The sequence below is a fragment of the Loxodonta africana genome, chromosome 11 (genome assembly GCF_030014295.1).
Source record: "Loxodonta africana isolate mLoxAfr1 chromosome 11, mLoxAfr1.hap2, whole genome shotgun sequence".
NCBI classification, from domain to species: Eukaryota; Metazoa; Chordata; class Mammalia; order Proboscidea; family Elephantidae; genus Loxodonta; species Loxodonta africana.
This window is the reverse complement of record NC_087352.1, coordinates 1,906,975-1,929,369: the sequence shown is the minus strand read 5'-3', so window position 1 is coordinate 1,929,369 and position 22,395 is coordinate 1,906,975. Positions and strand designations below refer to the sequence as shown.

General features: G+C 49.1%; 2 protein-coding genes across 3 annotated transcripts; both read left to right on the top strand.

Annotated features, from left to right (window-relative positions):
• The first annotated feature begins 1,009 nt into the window (after window positions 1-1,009).
• On the top strand, window positions 1,010-4,886 carry ETV2 (ETS variant transcription factor 2). The gene is given in 6 exon segments (XM_064293475.1): window positions 1,010-2,655; window positions 2,657-2,753; window positions 2,909-2,989; window positions 3,276-3,749; window positions 4,354-4,466; window positions 4,704-4,886. Coding segments are annotated over 6 exon segments (1,089 nt in total). The 5' UTR covers window positions 1,010-2,514.
• Window positions 4,887-6,504: 1,618 nt separating this feature from the next.
• LOC100656914 (cytochrome c oxidase subunit 6B1) lies at window positions 6,505-20,570 on the top strand. 2 transcript variants are annotated; one of them, XM_023539857.2, is made up of 4 exons: window positions 6,505-6,637; window positions 8,518-8,634; window positions 14,493-14,677; window positions 20,440-20,570. In XM_023539857.2, the coding sequence occupies exons 1-4, from the start codon at window positions 6,526-6,528 to the stop codon at window positions 20,491-20,493; spliced, it is 468 nt and encodes a 155-aa protein (XP_023395625.1). In that variant the 5' UTR covers window positions 6,505-6,525; the 3' UTR covers window positions 20,494-20,570. The 2 variants fall into 2 exon arrangements, with proteins under 2 accessions (XP_023395625.1, XP_003420804.2); XM_003420756.4 differs by having other exon boundaries at window positions 6,506-6,637; window positions 14,493-14,593.
• The last annotated feature ends 1,825 nt before the right edge of the window (window positions 20,571-22,395 follow it).

The window sequence follows — 22,395 nt, the reverse complement described above, 5'->3', positions numbered from 1 at the left end:
AGCTGGGGTGGAGGAAAGACAATCAGGCAGAGATGGAGGAGATGGGGAGGGCAGCTCAAGGCAGACAGATGAAAAAAGACTGAGAACAATCAGCCAGAAATAGGGGAGTAAGAAGGGAGATGGAAACAGAAGCTGGGGGAGACAGGAGCACTCAGAGAGATGGGGAGACTCAGGTGGACATGGACTTGTCAGAGAGAATGAGTGACAGCCCTCACTGGAGGCAGGCCTGGGGCAACACTCAGAGCTGGGGGAACCTACCGGGGAGAGACAGATGGCAATACACAGGAGAGAGGCCTCTGACCCTCAGGCCAGACTGGAAAATGTGATGCAGTAAGGGGGAAGACAGGAGCAGAGGGAATTTGAGATCTCTTCTGGAGAGGAGGCCTGGGGCTGGGGGCAGGGAAGGTCAGGACTCCCTTCAGGCCTCTGGGGTTGGATGGATGGGTGGAGACCATATTGTCCCTTCTGTAAAATGGGCAATCGCAACACGCATCGGAAAGCCGGACGATGAATAAGGAAGAACAAAGAAGAATTGATGCCTTTGAATTATGGTTCTGGTGAAGGATACTGAATATGGTAGAAGAACCAACAGGTCTGTCTTGGAGGTAGTACAGACAGAATGCTCCTTGGAAGCAAGGATAGCGAGACTTCATCTCATGTACTATGGACATGTTATTAGGAGGTACCAGTCCCTGGAGAAGGACATCATGCTTGGTAAGGTAGAGGGTCAGCAAAAAAGGGGAAAATCCTCAATGAGATGGACTGACACAGTGGCTGCAACATTGGGCTCGAGCGTAACAGCGATGGTGAGGATGGCGCAGGACGGGGCAGGGTTTTGTTCTGTTGTACATAGGGTCACTATGAGTTAGAGCCGACTCGACAGCACCTAACAACAACAACAACCAAATGGACAGAGGAGTAGTGCTCACTCCCCTCAACCCTCCCACCTCCCACCCACCACCCACCACTCCCCCACCCCCCTTACAAGGGATTCTGGGGAAGGCGTTTAGAGTAGAGCTGCATGGAGGAACAGTTATTAAGATGAAAGGAGAATGGCAACTGGTAAATGATTGAAGCTGGGTGAATATTGGAAAATGTCCCTATAAAGAATTAGGGTATTTTTAACAGTAAATATTATTGACCTATTAATATACCTTGATGGGCTTGAGCAGAGACTCTGAAGCCAGGTTGCCAGATTGAGAAAATAAAAATACAGGACACCCACTTACATTTGAATTTCAGAGAATTAATAAATTGTTAGTATACGTATGTCCTCAATGTTGCATGTGTGTATATGTTGCATGTACACATTTTTGTTTTTTGCGGAATGATCTGAATTTCTTCAAATGTTACATTGTAACACTTCACTCCTGAATACCTCAGTATCCATCTCTCAGTAGAGACATCTTTCCTATCATACTACCACTACCACATCTACGGATAGCTCATATTCAATTCATGATCAAAACTCTCCAGTTCTTCCCAACTGTCTGTTATAACACGGAAGGGCATGGGATCTGCAGTGGAAGTAGAAGGAAGCCTGCCTCAATTTCCTGCCTCATAAAATGCTGATAAGAATACTAACTACCTCTTAAGAGGATTAAATGAAGACCCAGCACAGCTGAGCACAGCAAGAAGCCCCCCCCCATAAAATGTTAGATATTACTATTACTTTTGTATTGCTTATACTGTGGATGTTATTATGATTGACATTTCTAGGGAGCAGTCCCCAAACGTCCTCCCCAACACCCTTGGAAGGGCCTGATGGGGTTTCCCGGGTCAGCCTCTCTTCACCCCACCCCACCTCTGTGGATTGTGACGTCGACCGTGGGGAGGGGATGGCCGGAAATCCCGCTTCCTGTTGCAGATAAGCCTCGCTCAGCCCAGCCCACCCCAGACCCTCTCCCTCTACTATGTCGCAGAATCAAGTCCCCCAAAGGGAGAACCTGTACACTGAGCCCTCCCCGCCCCCTCCCGCCTGCCCCCCATCACCACGTAGGGCTCCCCACTCCCTCAGCCCGCTGTTCCCGAAGACCAGGTCCAGGCCCAAGCTGCTCCAGCTGCAGGACAGCCCCAACGACTGGGGTGGGGGGCCAGGCGCCCATCCCTGAGGCTGGGGGGCGCGGCTCCGCCCTGCCCCTGCAACTCGACCCCGCTGCAACCCCCAGCTCTGACGTCTTGGAAAATTCCCCCCTGCCCCGGCCCCCGGGGAGGGGGTCCATGGTATGAAATGGGGCCGAGACCCCCGGCTGAGGGCAGAGGGACCTGCCAGAGGTGAGCGCAGAGCTGGGGACTGGGTGAGGAGGGGCCGGGGGTCCTGAATCCTGGGTCTGAGAGTGGGGAGGGCTGAAAACTAAGTCTCCAAGATCGTGGGGAAGGAGGGAGCAGGGGCCAGGCCCCCTGGGTCTGAGGCAAGCCAAGGGTGGGGGTCCAAACTCCAGGGTCCCTAAGTGCCACCGGCTCAGTGTTGCTCTTTCCCATTTTCCTGGCCCGGAACATTCAGAAGGAACATCCATGGATTTGTCGAACTGGGATGGAGCATCACCACAGGAAGTGCCCCCTGGGAACAGGCTCTCAGGGCTGGGTAGGCTGCTGGGGCTGAGGCTGTGGAGAGGAGGCCCAGGTGGGACCCCTGCTGACCCCTGAGCTGGCCTTGACCACTTTATTGCCTGCAGCGGGAGTCGAACTTGGCTTCTATTTCCCTGAATTGGCACGTCAAGAGGACACGCTGACAGCAGAGACATGCTGTAAAGGTGGCTGCAGGCGGGGAAGAAGAGGGCTGGGTTCCTGGGTCTGCTTGAGGTCCTGAGGTCAAGGGAGGAGGGATCCCAGGGTCCTGAGTCCTGGGTCCGGGTGGGTTGTTGAGGGAGGGTCTCTAATCACTACTGACACCCTTCTCTAAACACAGCTACCACCTTGCCCCTCGCAGGGCTCCCACAGTTGGACTGGCGCTCCGCCTTACCCCACCCAGAAGCTCCATGGGGAACGGGTGAGTGTGTGGAAAAGCGGAGGTAGGAGGAAACTGGGGGTCCCAGAGCACCGGGGCTGGAGGCCTAGATTCCCAGGTGGTTGAAGGGAAAACGTGCTGGGACTGGAGACGCCTGTGGCTTCAAGGTGGCATGACCTGGATCCGTGTAGCTGCTCCCTCCACCCCGAGTAACCGGAGCCCGGGCCAGGAGGCGCCGGGGCTGAGACCTTAGACACCCAGACCATCCGAGTGGGCGAGGGCCGGGACACCTGAGCTCCCCTCACTTGGGGTCCGTTCCTCCTTACAGAGCCCGCCCCTCAGGCCCTTCAGTGGCCTGGAGACTGGACGGACCTGGCATGTCTCGGCTCGGACCCTCGGAGTCCCGCCTCCCAGGCCCTGGGCCCAGCCGGCCGCGGCCTGGGCCCCACGCCCTTCGCTGGTTCTGAAGGGGTGGTGGGGCTGAACTGTCCCCCCTCGGCAGGAGCGGCCCCTTTGTGGTCGCCTGCCCAAGCCGCGGGGGGCTCCACCAGCTGGGACTGCTCGATCGGCCCCGATCGCGCCACCTGCCCGGGCCTCAGCCTAGAAACGCGCGCGGACTGTAGCGTTTCGTGGGGCGGGCCTGCGGGCTCGGACTGTACCACCTCCTGGGCCCGGGGGCTGAATGCGGACTGCACCACCCCTTCCGAGCGGTACCAGAGTTCAGGTCGCACCACTTCCTCGGAACCGAGCCAGCAGTCGGATCGTTCCACTTTGACTTGTTACCGCAAAACTAGCCACCGAGGTGAGAGGTCCCCGAGGGAGCCCTGCCTGAGTGCAGCGAGGCGGGGTCAAGGAGTTTGAGGGGGAGGGACCCGGGAAAGGGTGTAAGGGCGGGGCTTAGGTACCCTGGTGCTTGGGGAAAAGACCAGCGTCTTCTAGGGAGCAAGCGGATGGGGGCCCAGTCTCCACTGCACGCCTGGATCTCCAAGGCTGTTGGTTGTTGTGTCCCATCCGTTGATGCCGACTCACAGCGAGCCTACAGGACAGAGTAGAACTGCCCCCTAGGGTTTCCTAGGCTGTAATCTTTAAGGGAACTGGTCGCCAGGTTTTTTCTCCCATGGAGCGGCTGGTGGATTCGAACCGCCGACCTTTTGGTTACCAGCCGAGCTCTTAACCATTGAGCAACCACGGCTCCATCTCCGGGGTAGGGAGGCTAAACTCCTAAATCCCCGAGATGGGGAGAAGGAGCGGATGCCTGAGTGTCCAAAGCAGACTCTTGGGTCCCCTATATGAGGGTTCCAGATTCTTGGGGCCTCGAGTTGGTAGGACGCCTTGGACGTCCTAGGTCGTCGATGCGCCACGGCCTGGGGCCCTGAAGCCTGAGTGTTCACGCCTCCTCGTCGCAGGTCCTATTCAGCTGTGGCAGTTCCTACTGGAGCTGCTCCGCGACGGGGCTCGTAGCAGCTGCATCCGCTGGACGGGCAACAGCCGCGAGTTCCAGCTGTGCGACCCCAAAGAGGTTTGGCCGCCCCCCAGCCCCACCTGGCCAAATCCCGCCCTGGTCTCCTTTGGCCGCCCCCAGCCTCGCCCTCACTAGGCGCCTCACAACGCTTGGTGAGCCGGGTCCCGGCCTCTACCCCGGCCACCCGCCTGGGACCTGTCTAACTTTTGTCAGGACCCCACCCCCGGCCCCGCCCAGCCAGGCCCACCCTGCTCCTTCCCCGCCCCCTCTGAGTAAGCGCCGCCTCTGCCCCAGGTGGCGCGCCTGTGGGGCGAGCGCAAGAGGAAGCCGGGCATGAATTACGAGAAGCTGAGCCGGGGCCTGCGCTACTACTACCGCCGCGACATCGTGCTCAAGAGCGGTGGGCGCAAGTACACCTACCGCTTCGGGGGCCGCGTGCCGGGCCTGGCCTAGCCGGACCGCGCGGGGCCCGACTAAGAGCAGTGACCCAATAAAAACATCCCGTCAAACCTCATCGCGTGTGCTGGTCCGCATCCTTCCCACTAACGCTAGGGAGCCTACCTGGGCACCACCACACCCGCACCCTCCCCTTCGTGCTGAGTGTTCCTGAGACACAACAGTGGCTCCAAAGACTGACCCGAAGGGGACCTACTGTGTGTCCGCTCGGTGACGGGGCGTGCCAAGGAATCAGAACCCCCCCCCATGGCCTACAGTGTGCCTGCCCTGTGTTGGGGCGCGTAAAGGAATCAGACCCAATCACTCGTGTGTGAGTTTACCTGCTGTGTCGCCCTTGAAGAGGACTTCTGTAAGGGCCCTGGTGGCACAGTGGTTAAGAGCTCCACTGCTAACCAAAAGGTCAGCAGTTCGAACCCACCATGCGCTCCTTGGAAACCATGTGGGACAGTTCCAGTCTGTCCTATTATAGAGTCGTTGTGAGTCGGAATCAAAGGGTCGGCAGTTCGAATCCGCCAGGCGCTCCTTGGAAACTCTATGGGGCAGTTCTACTCTGTCCTATAGGTTCGCTATGAGTCAGAATCGACTCGATGGCACTGGGTTTGGTTTTTTTGGGCGGGGGTATGAGTCGGAATTGACTCAATGGCAAAGGGTTTGGTTTTTTGGTTTTCTAAGTCATCAGAAACGAGGGGACAGTTCTGGGCTGAGGAGGATGTTGTCGGGGTCCCTCTGGCTGAATGGGCAGACTGGAGAGGGCAGCAGGTAGCTAGAAGGCCAGGGAATAGGCTACTGCAATAGTTCAGGCTGGAGGTGACCGTGGCTTAAACCAGCTACGACAGGGGAGATTCTGGATATGTTTTTAAGGCCGCGATGGAATCATTTCTTCACGGACCCAAACCCAAACCACACGAAACCCACTGCCGTCAAGTCACACGCACAGCGACCCCATAGGGTTTCCAAGGCTGTAATGTTTACGGAAGCCGACTGCCACATCTTTCTCCCGCTGCTGGTTTCGAACCGCCGACCTTTCGGTTTGCAGTCGAACGCTTTAACCATTGCGCCACCAGGGCTCATCACAGCCCCAAGTCACCCGAATCTTTATTAACTGGTGCCTTATGAAGTTTAAAAAAAAAATTTTTTTTTATTAAGTTTTGAGAAAGATGATGAGCAGGGAGGTGGAGTCTGGGTCAAAACGTGATGAGTGACCCCGGGGGAGAGATTGGTTTGTTTTCAATCTTCTAACAATTGGCCCCTTAATAATCATCATGAAGGCAGGGACTTTGGTGTTTGTTGTTCAAAGATGTATCCTCAACGCTTAATAGAACTGCATGGTATAGGGTAAGCGTTCAATAAATATTTCTTGCACAAATAAACGTCCTTCCAATGGGATAGCCTTCTCCAGGCTCGTTCTCCAGCCAGCCCCGGGACCCACAACTACCTTGCTGGGGTAAAGACAGGGAGATCATGAGAGCCTGTAAAGGGGTATCCCGAGCCCCAGCTGGGAGCCTTTCCAGGTGCCGCGCCAGCTCACGGTTGGCCTGGGAGTGATGGTGAACAGGCAGTGAGCCCAATGGGAGGGCGGAGCTCCATGGGTGGGCGGTGCCAGAGCGGCTTCCGGGTACCGCCTCCCCGCGGGCGCTCTAGCCGCGCGAAAGACTCCTCAATGCTTCGCCTCGCTCCACTTCCGTCAGCTCTTAATTCCGCTTCCGGTCCGATAGAGGCGTCGCCTTCTGAGGGTCACATTGAGCTGCGAGCGGTTTCAGGGGTGTCTTTAGGTGAGTATGGCGGGCAGGGGAGCCTAGGACCCCAGCCGGGGGACTGAGGAACCAGACCCCAGCTTCCCCGAGAACAGAGGGAGGCTTTCGGCCGGTGACGCCGGGCTTCCCCGTGAGCCTCCGGGGGCCTGTTCTGTGAACACAGCTGACGATTGTGCAGTGTTTTTTTAATGCCAGGCGGCTTTTCAAGCGCTTTGCTTATATTCATTTAATCCTCCCTCCACCCTTGTGAGGTCGAGCCTGGGATGACCGCCTTTTGACAGTGGGGACACTGAAGCTCAGAGATGTTACGGAAGCGACGTAGCGGAGTTCACACAGCGACCAGGATTCGGACCCAGTAGTTGGACTGCAGACCGCTGGTGGCGCAGGGTTTGCGAGGTCGGCTGCTAACCGAAAGGTCGGCAGTTCGAGCCCAGCAGCCGTTCCTCGGAAACCCTCTGGGGCAGTTCTTCTCTGTCCTGTGGGGTTGCTATGAGTCGGAATCGGGATTTTGGGTGGGTTTTGGTTTTTTTTTTTTTTTGGTTTAGTGTGTATTGCAGTGCTTTTAATCACCAGGCCGCAGGCATGACCTCCCGGGGCTAGCCTGGACCGCGGCGTGGCTGGTATCCGACCCCTCCTTTTCCTTGGACGTTGGGAAGTCCGCGTCCTCACCCCAGATCCACCGTCATCCAAATATCGATTTGAGATCTCGCCCGAATAAAGCTACTCTTTGTCCCCACGGCTGTGTTCCAGCAGCTGGTGTTTTACATCCCCCTCCGACTTCCTCTCCACCTCCCCTCTCCCGAAGACTGTTGCGATGCTCCTGACCCCTACTGCTGCGCTGGCCGCTTGAATTGAACACCGGTCTGGGCATCTCTCTGCTACCCATGACGCCGCGGATTCCCTGCCATTCAGAGGCAGTTTCTCGCAGATTCCCAGGCGAAGACTGTGCTTCAGCTCTTTAGAGACATTATATCGGAAGTTTTTAACCCTATGTCCGCAGAGTCTATAGAATTCGAGGGATGCTAGCGCTTGAAGAGGGGACAAATTACATCTGTATTTTTAGGAACCTCTGATTCAAATATAGCATTTCCTTCAGTTAGAATGGAGGCAGCAGCCTCCGTAGTATTAACAGCACCTGTATTTTGGTCACCAGTCAAAATCACAGATACTGTTATATCACATTGGAAACCCTGGTGGTGCAGTGGTTGAGCATTTGGCTGCTAACCAAAAGGTCGGCAGTTTGAATCCACCAGGCGCTCCTTGGAAACCCTATGGGGCAGCTCTACTCTGTCCTGTAGGGTCGCTATGAGTCAGAATTGACTCAATGGCAGCAGGTTTTTTTTTTTTTTTAATATCACATTACAGTTGCTGCAGATTTCATAGAATTATCCTTCTCACGTGTGATTCCTTCAAAATCGTGGTTGATAAAGCTGCAGCAAGATATAACTGGTTTTTGTTGTGATTCTATGCAATTTAAAATATATTTAAACACATTCTAAGGAAGGTTTATAGGATTCATCCGGCCCCTGAGGGGTTCACGGCCTCTATGGTGTAGGGTACGCCAGTGGTTGAGTGCAGCACCCCACCATGTGTATGGTGTGTGACCTTGGGAAGCCACTTAGACACTGACCCCTCGTCTGTGCAGTGGGGACAGTTTCTACCTTACAGAGGGGCTGTTGTGAGTAAAGTGTAGAACGGCACCTGGCATGTGGTAGGCAGTGTATTTGGGGCCAGGCCTGATTTTGCTAAGGAGTAGTCCCCAACTGTGCTGTGACTTCCACACCCAGAGATATGGATTTGTCCTTTCTCTATCCGTTCTGTGTCTGGACCTGGGTGGATGGACATCCCATGCCTAGGCACCCCAGAGTCCCTACCAACACCCACCCCCTCTCCTCCAGGAGTCATCACCATGTCAGAAGACATCAAGAGCAAAATCAAGAACTACCGGACTGCCCCTTTTGACAGTCGCTTCCCCAATCAGAACCAAACCAGGAACTGCTGGCAGAACTACCTGGGTAAGCAAGGTGTGGTGGGAGAACACAGATCTTCCCCTGGTCTCATGCCTCAAGTCCCCCCTTCCCCTTTCCTTCCCCCTTCCCCCACCCTGCTGGGGTCTCCCATGCATCCTAACACTGGTCCTAGCTCCTCTTTTACCTCTGGAGAGCTAGTGCCAGCATGTCCAGGGTCGGCCACGATCACAAACTTTGATTTCTAAAGAATGGACAGCAATAGGTTTGGTTTTGTGTGTGTGTGTAATGCAACATATGTACAGGAAGTACATAAAACAGTGTACAGCTACATGAATAATTCTGAAATGAACCCCCAAGCACCCATAGCCTGAATCGAAAGTGGAATATTGCCCGCACTCGGAACTCCCCTGCCCTCTGCGTGCCCTGTGTTGAACACAGCCCCCTACTCTCCCCACTAGAGGTATGACCCCACAGGTGGCACTCACAGTTGGGGTTTTATCACCAAGTTTTTAAGTTTCCTTCTCAGTGAGCTTCATACATACTAAATGTATTCTTTGTGTTTGGATGTGTTTATTCACATTTTTAAGATTCAGCCAGGCCATGGCATGTAGTTTGTTCATTTTTATTGCTCCGCTGTATTCCACAACTTACCTCTTCTCTTCAGGGACACTTGTGTGGTTTCCAGCTTGGGACTCTGAGAATGATGCTGCTGTAGACGTTCTTATAAATGTAACCTGATGCCTGCGTGCAACGGGATGGAATGGAGGGAAATGGAGTGCCTGGAGGTTTTTTTTTTTATGGAATTTCTTTTCGTTTCTTTCATTATGGTTGATTTTGTACTTGCTAAGTTTTTGTTTTTCTTATTTTTATTTTTTATTGTGCTTTAGGTGAAAGTTTACAGCTCAAGTTAATTTCTTATACAAAAATTATTATGTGACCCTAGTTGCAATTACTATAATGTGACAGCACACTCCTCCTTTCCACCTGGGTTTCCCATGTCCATTTAACCAGCTCCTATCCCTTTCTGCCTTCTCATCCCGCCTTTGAACAGAAGCTGCCCGTTTAGTCTCGTGTATCTATTTAAACTAAGAAGCACACCCTTCACGAGTATTGTTTTATGTTTTGTAGTCCAGTCTAATCTTTGAATAGTTGGCTTTGGAAATGGTTTTAGTTCTGGGTTAACAGAGAGTCTGAGGGGCCATGTCTTTTGGGGTTCCTCTAGTCTCAGTCAGACCACTAAGTTTGGTTTTTTTGTGTGAATTTGAGTTCTGCGCCCCACTTTTCTCCTGCTTCATCAGGACTCTGTTGGGTTCCCTGTCAGGGCTGTATCCGTGGTAGCCGGACACCACCAGGTTCTTCTGGTCTCAGGCTGATGGGGCCTGTGGTTTACGTGGCCCTCTTGTCTCTCGGGCTAATATTTTTCTGTGTCTTTAGTGTTCTTCATTCTTTGCTCCAGGTGGGTTGGGACCAACTGATGCATCTTAGATGGCCACTCGCGAGCTTTCAAGACCTCAGACACCACTCATCAAAGTGGGATGCAGACCATTTTCTTAATAAACTTTATTATGCCATTTGGCCCAGATGTCCCATGAAACCATGGTCCCCAGACACCTGCCCCTGCCACTCTGTCCATTGAACTGTTTGGCTGTGTTTAGGGAACTTTTTTTAGCTTTTGGTTTAGTTCAGTTGTGCTGACTTCCCCTGTATTGTGTGTTGTCCTTCCCTTCACCTAAGATAATTCTTGTCTACTATGAAACTCTGGTGGTGTAGTGGTTAAGAGCTACAGCTGCTAACCAAAAGGTCAGCAGTTCAAATCTACTAGGTGCTCCTTGGAAACTCTGTGGGGCAGTTCTACTCTGTCCTATAGGGCCACTATGATTCAGAATCGGCTCAATGGCAATGTGTATGTTTTTTTTGGTTTATCTAGTTAGTGAATTCCCCTCTCCCTCTCTCTGCACCTTTGTAACCGTCAAAGAATGTTTTTTTCTGTGTTCAAACCTTTCCTTGAGCTCTTATAATAGTGGTCTCATATAACCTTTGTCCTTTTGTAACTGACTGGTTTCACTCAGCGTAATGCCTTCCAAATTTATCCATGTCATGAGGTGTCTCGTGGATTCATCATTGTTCTTTATCGTTGTGTAGTATTTCATTGTGTGTTAACTGCTTAGTTTTAAAAGACCAGATTATCCGTCCCCCCCTCCCCCGCCCCCACCGCCTTTCTCTGTAGGACTCCGGCATCTTAACATCAAGACCTTCTTCCCTTCCACTTGTCTTGGTTCCAGACTTCCATAATCCCCACGCGTCCCTCATGCTTCCTTGTTATCCCTGGCCCCAGAACTCTCAAAGTGCACTGCAGTTCTCAAACCAGTTGCTATCAAGCTGATTCTAACCAGGGCGACCCTGTGTGTTTCAGAGTACAACTGCACTTCATAGGCTTCTCAGTGGCCTCTGGGTGGGCTCAAACCACCAACCTTTTGGTTAGTAGCCAAGTGCATAACCATCCATGTCACCCACAGACTTACAGTTCTCTGTTGTTGTTGTTAGGTTCTGTTGAGTGGGTTCCGACTCATAGCGACCCTGTGCACAACAGAACGAAACACTGCCTGGTCCTGCGCCATCCTTAACAATCGTTGTTATGTTTCAGCCCATTGTTGCAGCCACTGTTTCAGTCCACCTCGTTGAGGGTCTTCCTCTTTTCCGCTGACTCTGTACTTTGCAAGCGTGGTGTCCTTCTCCAGAGACTGATCCCTCCTGACAAACATGTCCAAAGTACGTAAGACGCAGTCTCGCTGTCCTTGCTTCTAAGGAGGATTCTGATTGTACTTCTTCCAAGACAGAATTGTTCGTTCTTTTGGCAGTCCATGGTATATTCAATATTCTTCGCCAACACCACAATTCAAAGGCATCAATTCTTCTTCGGTCTTCCTTATTCATTGTCCAGCTTTCACATGCATATGATGTGATTGAAAATACCATGGCTTGGGTCAGGCGCACCTTAGTCTTCAAGGTGACATCTTTGCTCTTCAACGCTTTGAAGAGGTCCTTTGCAGCAGATTTACCCAATGCAATGCATCTTTTGATTTCTTGACTCCTGCTTCCGTGGCTGTTGACTGTGGATCTAAGTAAAATGAAATCCTTGACAAGTTCAATCTTTTCTCCGTTTATCATGATGTTGCTCATTGGTTCAGTTGTGAGGATTTTTGTTTTCTTTATGTTGAGGTGCAATCCATACTGAAGGCTGTGGTTCAAGTCCTCTTCACTTTCAGCAACCAAAGTTGTGTCATCTGCATAACGCAGGTTGTTAAGGAGTCTTCCTCCAATCCTGATGCCCCATTCTTCTTCATATATTCCAGCTTCTTGGATTATTTGCTCAGCATACGGATTGAATAGGTATGGTGAAAGAATACAACCCTGGTGCACACCTTTTCCTGACTTTAAACCATGCAGTATCCCCTTGTTCTGTCTGAACAACTGCCTCTTGATCTATGTAAAGGTTCCTCATGAGCACAATTAAGTGTTCTGGAATTCCCATTCTTTGCAGTGTTATCCATAATTTGTTATCCACACAGTCTAATGCCTTTGCATAGTCAGTAAAACACAGGTAATCATCCTTCTGGTATTCTCTGCTTTCAGCCTGGATCCATCTGACATCAGCAGTGATATCGCTGGTTCCACGTCCCCTTCTGAAACCGGCCTGAATTTCTGGCAGTTCCCTGTCGATACACTGCTGCAGCCGTTTTTGAATGATCTTCAGCAAAATTTTGCTTGCATATGATATTATTCTATAATTTCCACATTCGGTTGGATTATCTTACTTGGGAATAGCCATAAATATGGATCTCTTCCAGGCAGTTGGCCAGGAAGCTGTCTTCCATATTTCTTGGCATAGACGAGTGAGCACCTCCAGCGCTGCATCTGTTTGTTGAAACATCTCAATTGATATTCCATCAATTCCTGGAGCCTTGTTTTTCACCAATGCCTTCAGAGCAGCTTGGACTCCTTCCTTCAGTACCATCAGTTCCTGATCATATGCCACCTCTTGAAATGGTTGAACATCAACTAATTCTTTTTGGTATAATGACTCTGTGTATTCCTTCCATCTTCTTTTGATGTTTCTTGCATCGTTTAATATTTTCCCCATGGAATCCTTCATTATTGCAACTTGAGTCTTGAATTTTTTCTTTAGTTCTTTCAGCTTGACAAACACCGAGTGTGTTCTTCCCTTTTGGTTTCCCATCTCCAGCTCTTTGCACATGTCATTATAATACTTTACTTTGTCTTCTGGAGCCGCCCTTTGAAATCTTCTGTTCAATTCTTTTACTTCATCATTTCTTCCTTTTGCTTTAGCTGCTCAACGTTTGAGAGCAAGTTTCAGAGTTTCCTCCGAGATCCATCTTGGTCTTTTCTTTCTTTCCTGTCTTTTCAATGACCTCTTGTTTTCTTTATGGATGATGTCCTTGATGTCATCCCACAACTCGTCTGGTCTTCGGTCACCAGTGTTCAATGCGTCAAATCTATTCTTCAAATGGTCTCTAAATTCAGGTGGGATATACTCAAGGTCATATTTTGGCTCTCGTGGACTTGCTCTGATTTTCTTCAGTTTCAGCTTGAACTTGGATATGAGCAATTGATGTTCTGTTCCACAGTTGGCCCCTGGCCTTGTTCTGACTGATGATATTGAGCTTTTCCATCGTCTATTTCCACAAATGTAGTCAATTTGATTTCTGTGTGTTCCATCTGGCGAGGTCCGTATGGCCACCGTTTATGTTGGTGAAAGAAGGTATTTGCAATGAAGAAGTCGTCGGTCTTGCAAAATTCTATCATTCAATCTCCAGCATTGTTTCTATCACCAAGGCCATATTTTCCAACTACTGATCCTTCTTCTGTGTTTCCAACTTTCACATTAAAATCACCAGTAATTATCAATGCATACTGATTTCATGTTTGATCAATTTCAGACTGCAGCAGCTGATAAAAATCTTCTGTTCATCTTTGGCCCTAGTGGTTGGTGCCTAAATTTGAATAATAATTGTTTTAACTGGTCTTCCTTTTAGACGTATGGATATTATCCTATCACTGACAGTGTTGTACTTCAGGACAGATCTTGAAATGTTCTTTTTGACGATGAATGCAACACCATTCCACTTCGAGTTGCCGTTCCCAGCATAGTAGACTTTATGATTGTCCAATTGAAAATAGCCAATAGCAGTCCATTTCAGCTCACTAATGCCTGGGATATTGATATTTATGCGTTCCATTCTATTTTTGACGATTTCCAATTTTCCTAGATTCATACTTCATACATTCCAGGTTCCGATTAGTAATGGATGTTTGCAGCTGTTTCTTCTAATTTTGAGTCATGCCACATCAGCAAATTAAGGTCCCGAAAGCTTTACTCCATCCACGTCATTAAGGTCGACTCTATGTTGAGGAGGTAGTTCCCCAGTCATCTGAGTGCCTTCCACCCTGGGGGGCTCATCTTCCAGCACTATATCAGACAATGTTCCATTGCTCTTCATAAGGTTTTCACTGGCTAATGCTTTTCAGAAGTAGGCTCCTGGGTCCTTCTTCCTAGTCTGTCTTAGTCTGGAAGCTCAGCTGAAACCTGTCCTCCATGGGTGACCCTGCTGGTATCTGAATACTGGGGGCATAGCTTCCAGCATCACAGCGACATGCAAGTACGACACACTGACAGACACGTGGGGGTGCAGTTCTCTAGGGAGTTGGTAAATCAGAGTTGTGTCCAGCCTTTTTTAGTACACTTGCGAGGATGTGCATTCTTTGTAAAACGTGTATGTGTGCATGCAACTGGCCCTGAGATAAGAAGAATTTCTCACTGAGTTGTGGTCAGAAATGTATTCTACCCCTTGGTCTGGGCTGACTCTGAATCCCTTTCTTCACAGACTTCCACCGCTGTGAGAAGGCAATGATCGCCAAAGAGGGAGATGTCTCCGTGTGTGAATGGTATCGGCGTGTGTACAAGTCCCTCTGCCCCCTCTCCTGGGTACGTACCTTCTGCTCGGGCCTTGGCACGGAAGGTGGGGTCCCTGCAGAGTGGAGTGTGCTGACTTGGCGGGAGGAGAACAAGGTATCACGCTACCCATGGAGCTCCTGCCTTTTCTCGTTCGTAGAATTGCTTCCCTTCCCTCCTTTCTCTTCGCTGGCCCGTCTCCACCAGTCGGAGTTCTTGGCCAAGGCCACCAGGGTCTTCTGGCTGCATCTGTCTCACTCACGTGCCCTACATATGTATACTTGGTACCAGGTTCCTGACCCTGTGGAATCCTGTCCTTTTCACTGTGGACATTCTCAGATATAAAAGTAGAATCGTCCAGTGACCCCACATGCACCCATCACCCAGACATCTGCTTCATCAGTCTCTTGTGTTCGTCTTCTTTCCTTGGCTGAAGGATTCTGAAGCCAATCCCGGATGTGTCATCTCATCCCTGCCTGCTTCAGTACGCGTCTGCAAAAACATGGACACCGTAAAGTCGCCTTTGAGTTCAGAGCCAACCAGACCTTTTGTCAGCATTTACACTCTGCTCTGCCCTCTTTTTTAATAACCATTTCTGTTTAACATTACCCCGTTTCATCAAATCAAAGCCCCTATTGACTGCAAGACGTATTGAGAGGTGTCAAAATCTTTGAAAATTACTGAAGGTAAATGTAACAAGCACGCCAATTTCAGAAATGTTAAAATTAAAAGCGTGCTTCTTAGAATCAAAACAAGATACTATTACAAAAGTAATAGTGCCCATTTAAAGAAGCCGAGTGTGAGCAATAAAATAAAAGGCGGAAGCCCCCTGAGGTCCCCCATCCCCCTTTCCTGAGGTAACTACTGTCAGCTGATACTCTCTATAAATTTGTCAGACATAACCCCGTGGGAGTTTTCTTGTGTTAAACTATATATTCTGTTCTGTATCTCACTTCTCTAACTTACTGGTGTGTCTTAGAGCTCTTTTTTTTTTTTTTTTATTTAGTGACAGTACATGTATATCTGCCTTATTCATTTTAATAACTTATACCAAAAAAAAACCAAACCTTTTATTATCAAGTCAATTCCAATTCATAGCAACCCTATGGAACAGAGTAGAGCTGCCCCATAGGGTTTGCAAGGAGCGGCTGGTAGCTTCGAACTGCTGGCCTTTTGGTTAGCAGCCGAGCTCTTAACCACTACACCACCAGGGTTTCCTTAATAACTTACAGATATTTAACCAGTCCTCTTTTGATGGTTATTATGTTCTAATTTTTCAGTATTTTAAGCATCCTTGATAGACACCCTTGGCTCATTTCTCCAAAACACAAGAGGCGCTCTTTCTCGGCTCTCTCTCGGTTTTCCTCTTGCTTCTCTGGCCGTGCCGTCCCAAGTGTCTTTGTGTCCCCGGTACCATCCCAGGGTTTCTCCTTGTCACTGAGTAATTTTGGGTAACATAATGCTGTGACCCACATCTTTCCTCCAGCTGTAGGGCCTGAGTACAAGCCGTGGCTTTGGGTGCGTGCAGGACAGGGTGCCAAGAAGTGTGCCCTAGGCCCTCGTCATCAGGGCCTGGGCCTGCGTTTATGAGGACAGCATCAGATTGTCGGTTCTTCCACTCAAGTGCCCGCTCTGTCTGCCCTGTTAGGACCAGATATAAACCCACGCTGCACAGGCCCCTTTGTACTCAACAGCCTTTCTTTATTCCAGATACTTGGTATACGTGAAAACAAGGGTTTATGTTGTTGTTTCTTTGTGTTTTTTATAACCAATATAACCATTTCACAGAAAGTTAGAAAACAGGAGGGGCAGAAAATTTTCCTCATTCTCCTGACCTGGCTGATAATATAAGGGCATCTTCCAGGCTTACCTGTGAGACCTGTGAGAGTCCTGACCTGGCTGATAATATAAGGGCATCTTCCAGGCTGACCTGTGAGACCTGTGAGAGTCCTGACCTGGCTGATAATATAAGGGCACCTTCCAGGCTGACCTGTGAGACCTGTGAGAGTCCTGAGCTGGCTGATAATATAAGGGCAACTTCCAGGCTGACCTTTGAGACCCGTGAGAGCCAGAGCTTGCTGGGGCTGCTTTGTTTTCCTGGGTCTCTCAAGTTCTCTGCCTCTGACAGGGTGCAGTCTCACCACTTTTCTGTCGCACGTTTTAGTGGACGGTATTTGATTTTTCCTTCTCTGACAGGTTTGCGCCTTACGTAGGTTCTAGCTTTTGCGGGTTTTTTTTTGCTGCGTATATATATTTATGTATACGGAGCCCTGGTGGCACAGTGGTTAAGTGCTCGGCTGCTAACCAGAAGGTCAATAGTTGGAACCTACCAGCTGCTCCCTGAGAGGAAGATATGACATTCTGCTTCCGTAAAGATTTACAGCCTTGGAAATCCCATGGGGCAGTTCTGCCCTGTCCTACAGGGTCGCCATAAGTCAGAATCAACTTGACGGTGACAGGTTTTTGTTTTGATATATATACACATTTTTTTTTTTAATTAGTCTCTCATCCCAGTATAAGGTCACTATGAGTTAGAATCAATTTGATGGCAGCGAGTTTGGTTTTTTGGTTTTATATAGATATGCTTTTTTTTTTTTCCTTATTTAGTCTCTAATCCCAGTATAGGGTTGCTGTGAGTCGGAATTGACTCGGCGGCAGTGAGTTTGGTTTTTGGTTTTTGTATACATATGTATGTGTGTATATATATATAAACCTGTTGTGGTCGAGTCAATTCCAACTCATAGCGACCCTACAGGACAGAGCAGAGCTGCCCCACAGAGTTTCCAAGGAGCGCCTGGTGGATTCGAACTGCAGACCCTTTGGTTAGCAGCCATAGCTCTTAACCACTGCACCACCAGGGTTTCTGTGCGCATATGTATATATATATGCGTATACATTATTGGAATTGCCCTAACAGCAGTGGGCTTGGTGTGGCAACCCCAGTGTGTCTGTTGTGGGATTTGTTTGTTTGCTGTAGTGTTGTTCCTATAATACGAGGATTGAAAACAGTTTTACAGACATCCTTTATTTTTCAGTTTAAAAATCTTTTATTTCTCCATGGAAAATAACAGCTTTTTAATAGAATCTTTAAAAATGAGAGATTGATGTAATGTAGAAAGTGAAAGCCCCCTCCTTTCCAAGCCACAAAATTACATTTCCTCAGCAATTTGGTGTAAATTTTCCACTTCGTTTTCTGTGCGTGTGTGTAGGTGTGTGTACGTATATGCTTTTTTACGCAGTTACGGATCATACTTGAGATTGTTTGGCACTTTGCTCTTTTTACTTAACACGTGTTGTACACCTGCAAAATAGTCCCTTCCCCGTTAGCTGGATGCGGGCTTTTTTTCCCCCCCCCCACTATTTTAAGTGACACTTCTGTGGACATCTCCATGGCAGGAACATCTTTCCCTGTATTTGAGTGGTTTCCCTAGTTTTTTTTCTAGGAAATGGGAGTACTGAGGCAAAGGGAAACTTGCCAGAAGCTTGGACCAGCCTGTCCTTGCCCCTCACTGCCCAGCATTGTTTTTTGTGTGTGTGTGTTTTAAGTAGAAGTTTACAAATCAAGTCAGTCTCTCATACAAAAAGGTATACACAGCTTGCTATGTTCTCCTAGTTGCTCTCCGCCTAACGAGACAGCACACTCCTCCACTCCACCCTGTATTCGCCCTCTGTGTTTAACCAGCTCCTGTCCCCCTCTGCCTTCTCATCTCGACTCCTGGCAGGAGCTGCCCACACAGTCTTAAGTGACTACTTGAGCCAAGAAGCTCACTCCTCACCAGTGTCATTTTCTGTCTTAGTCCAGTCTAATCCCTGTCTGAAGAGTTGGCTTCAGGAATGGTTCCAGTCTTGGGCTAACAAAGGGTCCAGGAATCATGACCTCTGGGGTCCTTCCAGTCTCGATCAGACCTTAAAGTCTGGTCTTTTTATAAGAATTTGAGGTCTGCATCCTACTTTTTCCTGCTCCATCAGGGATTCTTTGTTGTGTCCCCTGTCAAGGCAGTCATCGCCTGTAGCCAGGCACTATCTAGTTCTTCTGGTCTCAAGCTGATGGAGTCTCTGGTTTATGTGGCCCTTTCTGTCTCTTGGGCTCGTCTTTACCTTATGTCTTTGGTGTTCTTCATTCTCCCTTTCTCTAGGTGGGTTGGGACCGATGAATGCATCTTAGATGGCCACTTGCTAGCATTTAAAACCCCAGACGCCACTTACCAAAGCAAGACCAGCATTGTATTTTTTAAATGCCAGTTGAAAGGGAGGGGAGAGACGGGTAAACCAGCAACCAGGAAATTCACACATGGACCACAGAGAATACAAATTCAGTGTGAGAGCCTCTAGATGAACCCAGACATGAAAAGATGTTCTTCCTCACTGTAGTCATCAGGGAAACACAGCTTAAAGCAACAGAGGTGTTTGTTTTTACCCTGGAATCTGGCACAAAAATTACAAGGTTGATATTGCCAAGTGTTGCCAAAATCGGTTCTCTGAGAGGCTGCTGGTGGTTTAGTAAAGTGGTCCAACCATTTTTTGGGTCAAATTTGGCAGGATCTTTCAACATTAACAAATCATACTCCTTTGACCTGGCACTTCCATATCTAGTCACTCTACAGAACATCCATCTACAAGGGTGTTCGTGGCAGAGTTATTTGTAACGGGGAACTTTCGGAAACGACCCGAGTTAGGGAAACGGTGGTGCGTTTGTCTTGACAGCCTGTATGGAGAATGTGTGTGTTTATGTGTCAGGATACAGAAGGAGCTCTGAGACGTGGAAAAAGGCAAGGTGCAGAGGAGTCTGTAAGTGGAGAGAGTGAGTGCGAATGTGTGTGTGTGTGTGTAAACAAAGTAGGCACGTGTGTGGCACTTACTACAGGCCAGCTACATTGCAAGCACTTTACATCATATTAGGTCAAACACGCTAAAACAACTGTGTGAGGTAGAATACTTTTGCTAGTATCCTCATTTTATAGAATTAGAAACAGGCCCAGGGAGGCTGAGTAACTTGCTCAAGGTTGTACAGCTAGCACGTAGACGGAGCGGGCATGCAGGTGCTGTCTCTCTTCACTGTCCACGCTTCTATCCTCTGCCTCTAGTGTGTGTGTATAAATGTGAGCGTTGTGTCATGCACATGTAGAAAACGAAGGTGCTGTAACTGCCCGTGGGGAGGCCCACAGGATCAGTGTTACTTCTGGGAGTGTTAACAATTTGATGTGTGTCTTTCTCTCTGTCTCTGTACATATGTATATCTGTGGTTAACAGTGCAATCGCACTATATATTTTGTTTAGCACCTTTTTGCACTTGACTGTGTATCTTGGGGAACCCTGGTGGCACTGTGGTTAAGTGATACAGCTGCTAACCAAAAGATCGGCAGTTTGAACCCACCAGCTGCTGCTTGGAAACCCTATGGGGCAGTTCTACTCTATCCCCTAAGGTCGCTACAAGTTGGAATCAACTCAACAGCGGTGGGCTTGGGTTTGGCTGTATATCTTGGAGAAATGTTCGTGACAGAGCATAGATCCACCTCATTTTATCACAGCTGCCTGGCGCCCCGTGTTCCCTCTGTTCTGACAAGCGGCCCTGAGTGTGACTCAGGTGCCTGAAGCAGGCCCAGCCGTGCTCTCGAAGCTCTGACCCATCCCAGACCTCCCAGGGACAGCCTGCGGCGAGCCAGGGGTTTTTCAGCTGAGTGTGTCACTTCATTGAGGACAGTGATTTTTGTCTCTGTGGGTCACTGCTGGATTCCCCAGCTCCTAGAATAGTGGCTGGCACATAACAAGTGCCTGTGGTCACTTGTTGACTACTGAACCGAGGAAGGGGTGGGCAGAGTGAGGAAGACCAAGAAGCCCACTCATGGCTGAAGGGAGTGACACTCTCTGTCTTTCTACAGGTGTCAGCCTGGGACGACCGCAGGGCAGAAGGCACATTTCCTGGGAAGATCTGAACTGGCCCGCCTCATCTCTCTCCTGGGATCCTGAATCATGACCTAACTAATAATAAAATCTCATTGGGAAAGTGTAAGAGAGTGTGTGCGTGTGTGTAAAAGCTGGACAATTGGGCAAAAAGACCCTGGAGTCTAAGAGAAGTGTCCGTCCAGATTCCCTGAGCAGTAGGAGGGAGCCTCAGAGCAGTTATCTTTTCTGTGTGTGTATTTTTAACTTCATCAAACTTTGCCCACTTCCTATTTGTCAGGCCGTTAGTAGAATGGGTGGCCTCTGGTCTCTACGTGTTCAACTTACCTGTGTGCTTCCATCATCATCTGCACAGCTTTTATTTATTTATTTTTCCCCTTTAAATAATATTTTATTGTGTTTTCAGGGAAAGTTTACACAGGAAATCAGGTTCCCGTGTATCAGTTGTTGCGCATTGTTCAATGACATTGGTTACATTTTTCACAATGTGTCAGCATTCTCATCAGTTCCCTTCCGGATGTCCCCTTTCCAGTAATCTAGTCCCCTGTCGCCTTACGGGTCCCTTTTTGCTACAGAGTGATTGCTGACCCTTTGTCTCACATAGATGCTTTTTTAACGATGCACCGTACTCACAGGTGATACTCTTCATTTTATGAGCTAATCTGTTACTCAGCTGAAAAGGGACTTCAGTGGATAGTTTCCGCTCAAGGTAATCTCTGCCAGTCCTCTAGTCTCAGCCAACCCAGTAAGTCTGGGCTTTCTTAAGAATTTGAGTTCTGTTCCACATTTTTCTCCCATTCTATCGGGGTCCATCTGTTGTAGCCCTGATGAGACTGGTCGTTAGTGGTAACTGGGCACCACCCAGTTCTTTTGGTCTCAGGGTGTGTGAGGCCTTGATCCATGGAGACGGTTAGTCCTGTAGACTAGTTTCCTCTCTGAGTCTTTGGTGTCCTGGTGGGAGCATTCCTTCTGTTGAAACTCAGACCTCCAGACTAGCAGAGCATGGGATTGCAGGAACAGGAAGCAAAAACTTTTAGAGTGGGTCTCCATGTGTAGTTGTAAGTGGGCCACTCCCATTTCTACCCCTTGATTCCTGGACCTGTCAGTCCTGGAATGGGAGAAACAGCACCATACATTGGATGCTAATTTCAAGCCCGTACAGCCTCCTGAAGAACACAGCCCCAGCCCTGCAAGATCTTACCCCCTAAAAACCCACAGCCTTCAAGTCAGTTCTTACTCACAGTGACCCCACAGGTTTCCAAGGCTGTGAATCTCTGTGGGAGCAGATTGCCAACCGGATCTTTCTCCCACGGAGCCGCCGGTGGTTTCAAACTGCTGACCTTTTGGTTAGCAGTCCATTGCTTTAACCACTGCACCACCAGGGCTCCTTATGGTACCACCTAGCAGGTGCTGCAGTTGAGTCTTTAAAAAGCCATTCCACCATCTCATAAAGGCAGCTGCTTCCGAATGATGGCGAACATGGTAAGACCAGTGAATTCCGTTAGCATGGACCCACTGCCAGACTTCATTTGCTGTGAAACTAAGTTCCTTGATCTGAGCCGGTGCTGTGTGGAGATACCACGACAGTAGATAATGCCTTTTCTTAGTGTTTGGGTAGTAGTTTTGGCAGAAGCATTGTGTGGAGGAAAGGAAATCCATATCCAAAGTAAGTGGTGTCTGCCCCAGTGGGAACAAAATGCTGCCCTTCCATGTTCTGCACGGGGTCGCTGTGAGTCCCAGCTGACTACGGCACCTAACAACAGCAAGAAAATAGGGGTTAAGATTTACAACATATTTTTTTGAGTTTTGAATTCAATCCCTAACACCAGTTTTTCCTTTTAAGTTTTTCATTAGTCTATTACTTGCCCCAACTATTTTGTGTAATTATTTTTGACAGATGTCCCCAGGGAAAAGGCTTTTTGCAATGTGTGATC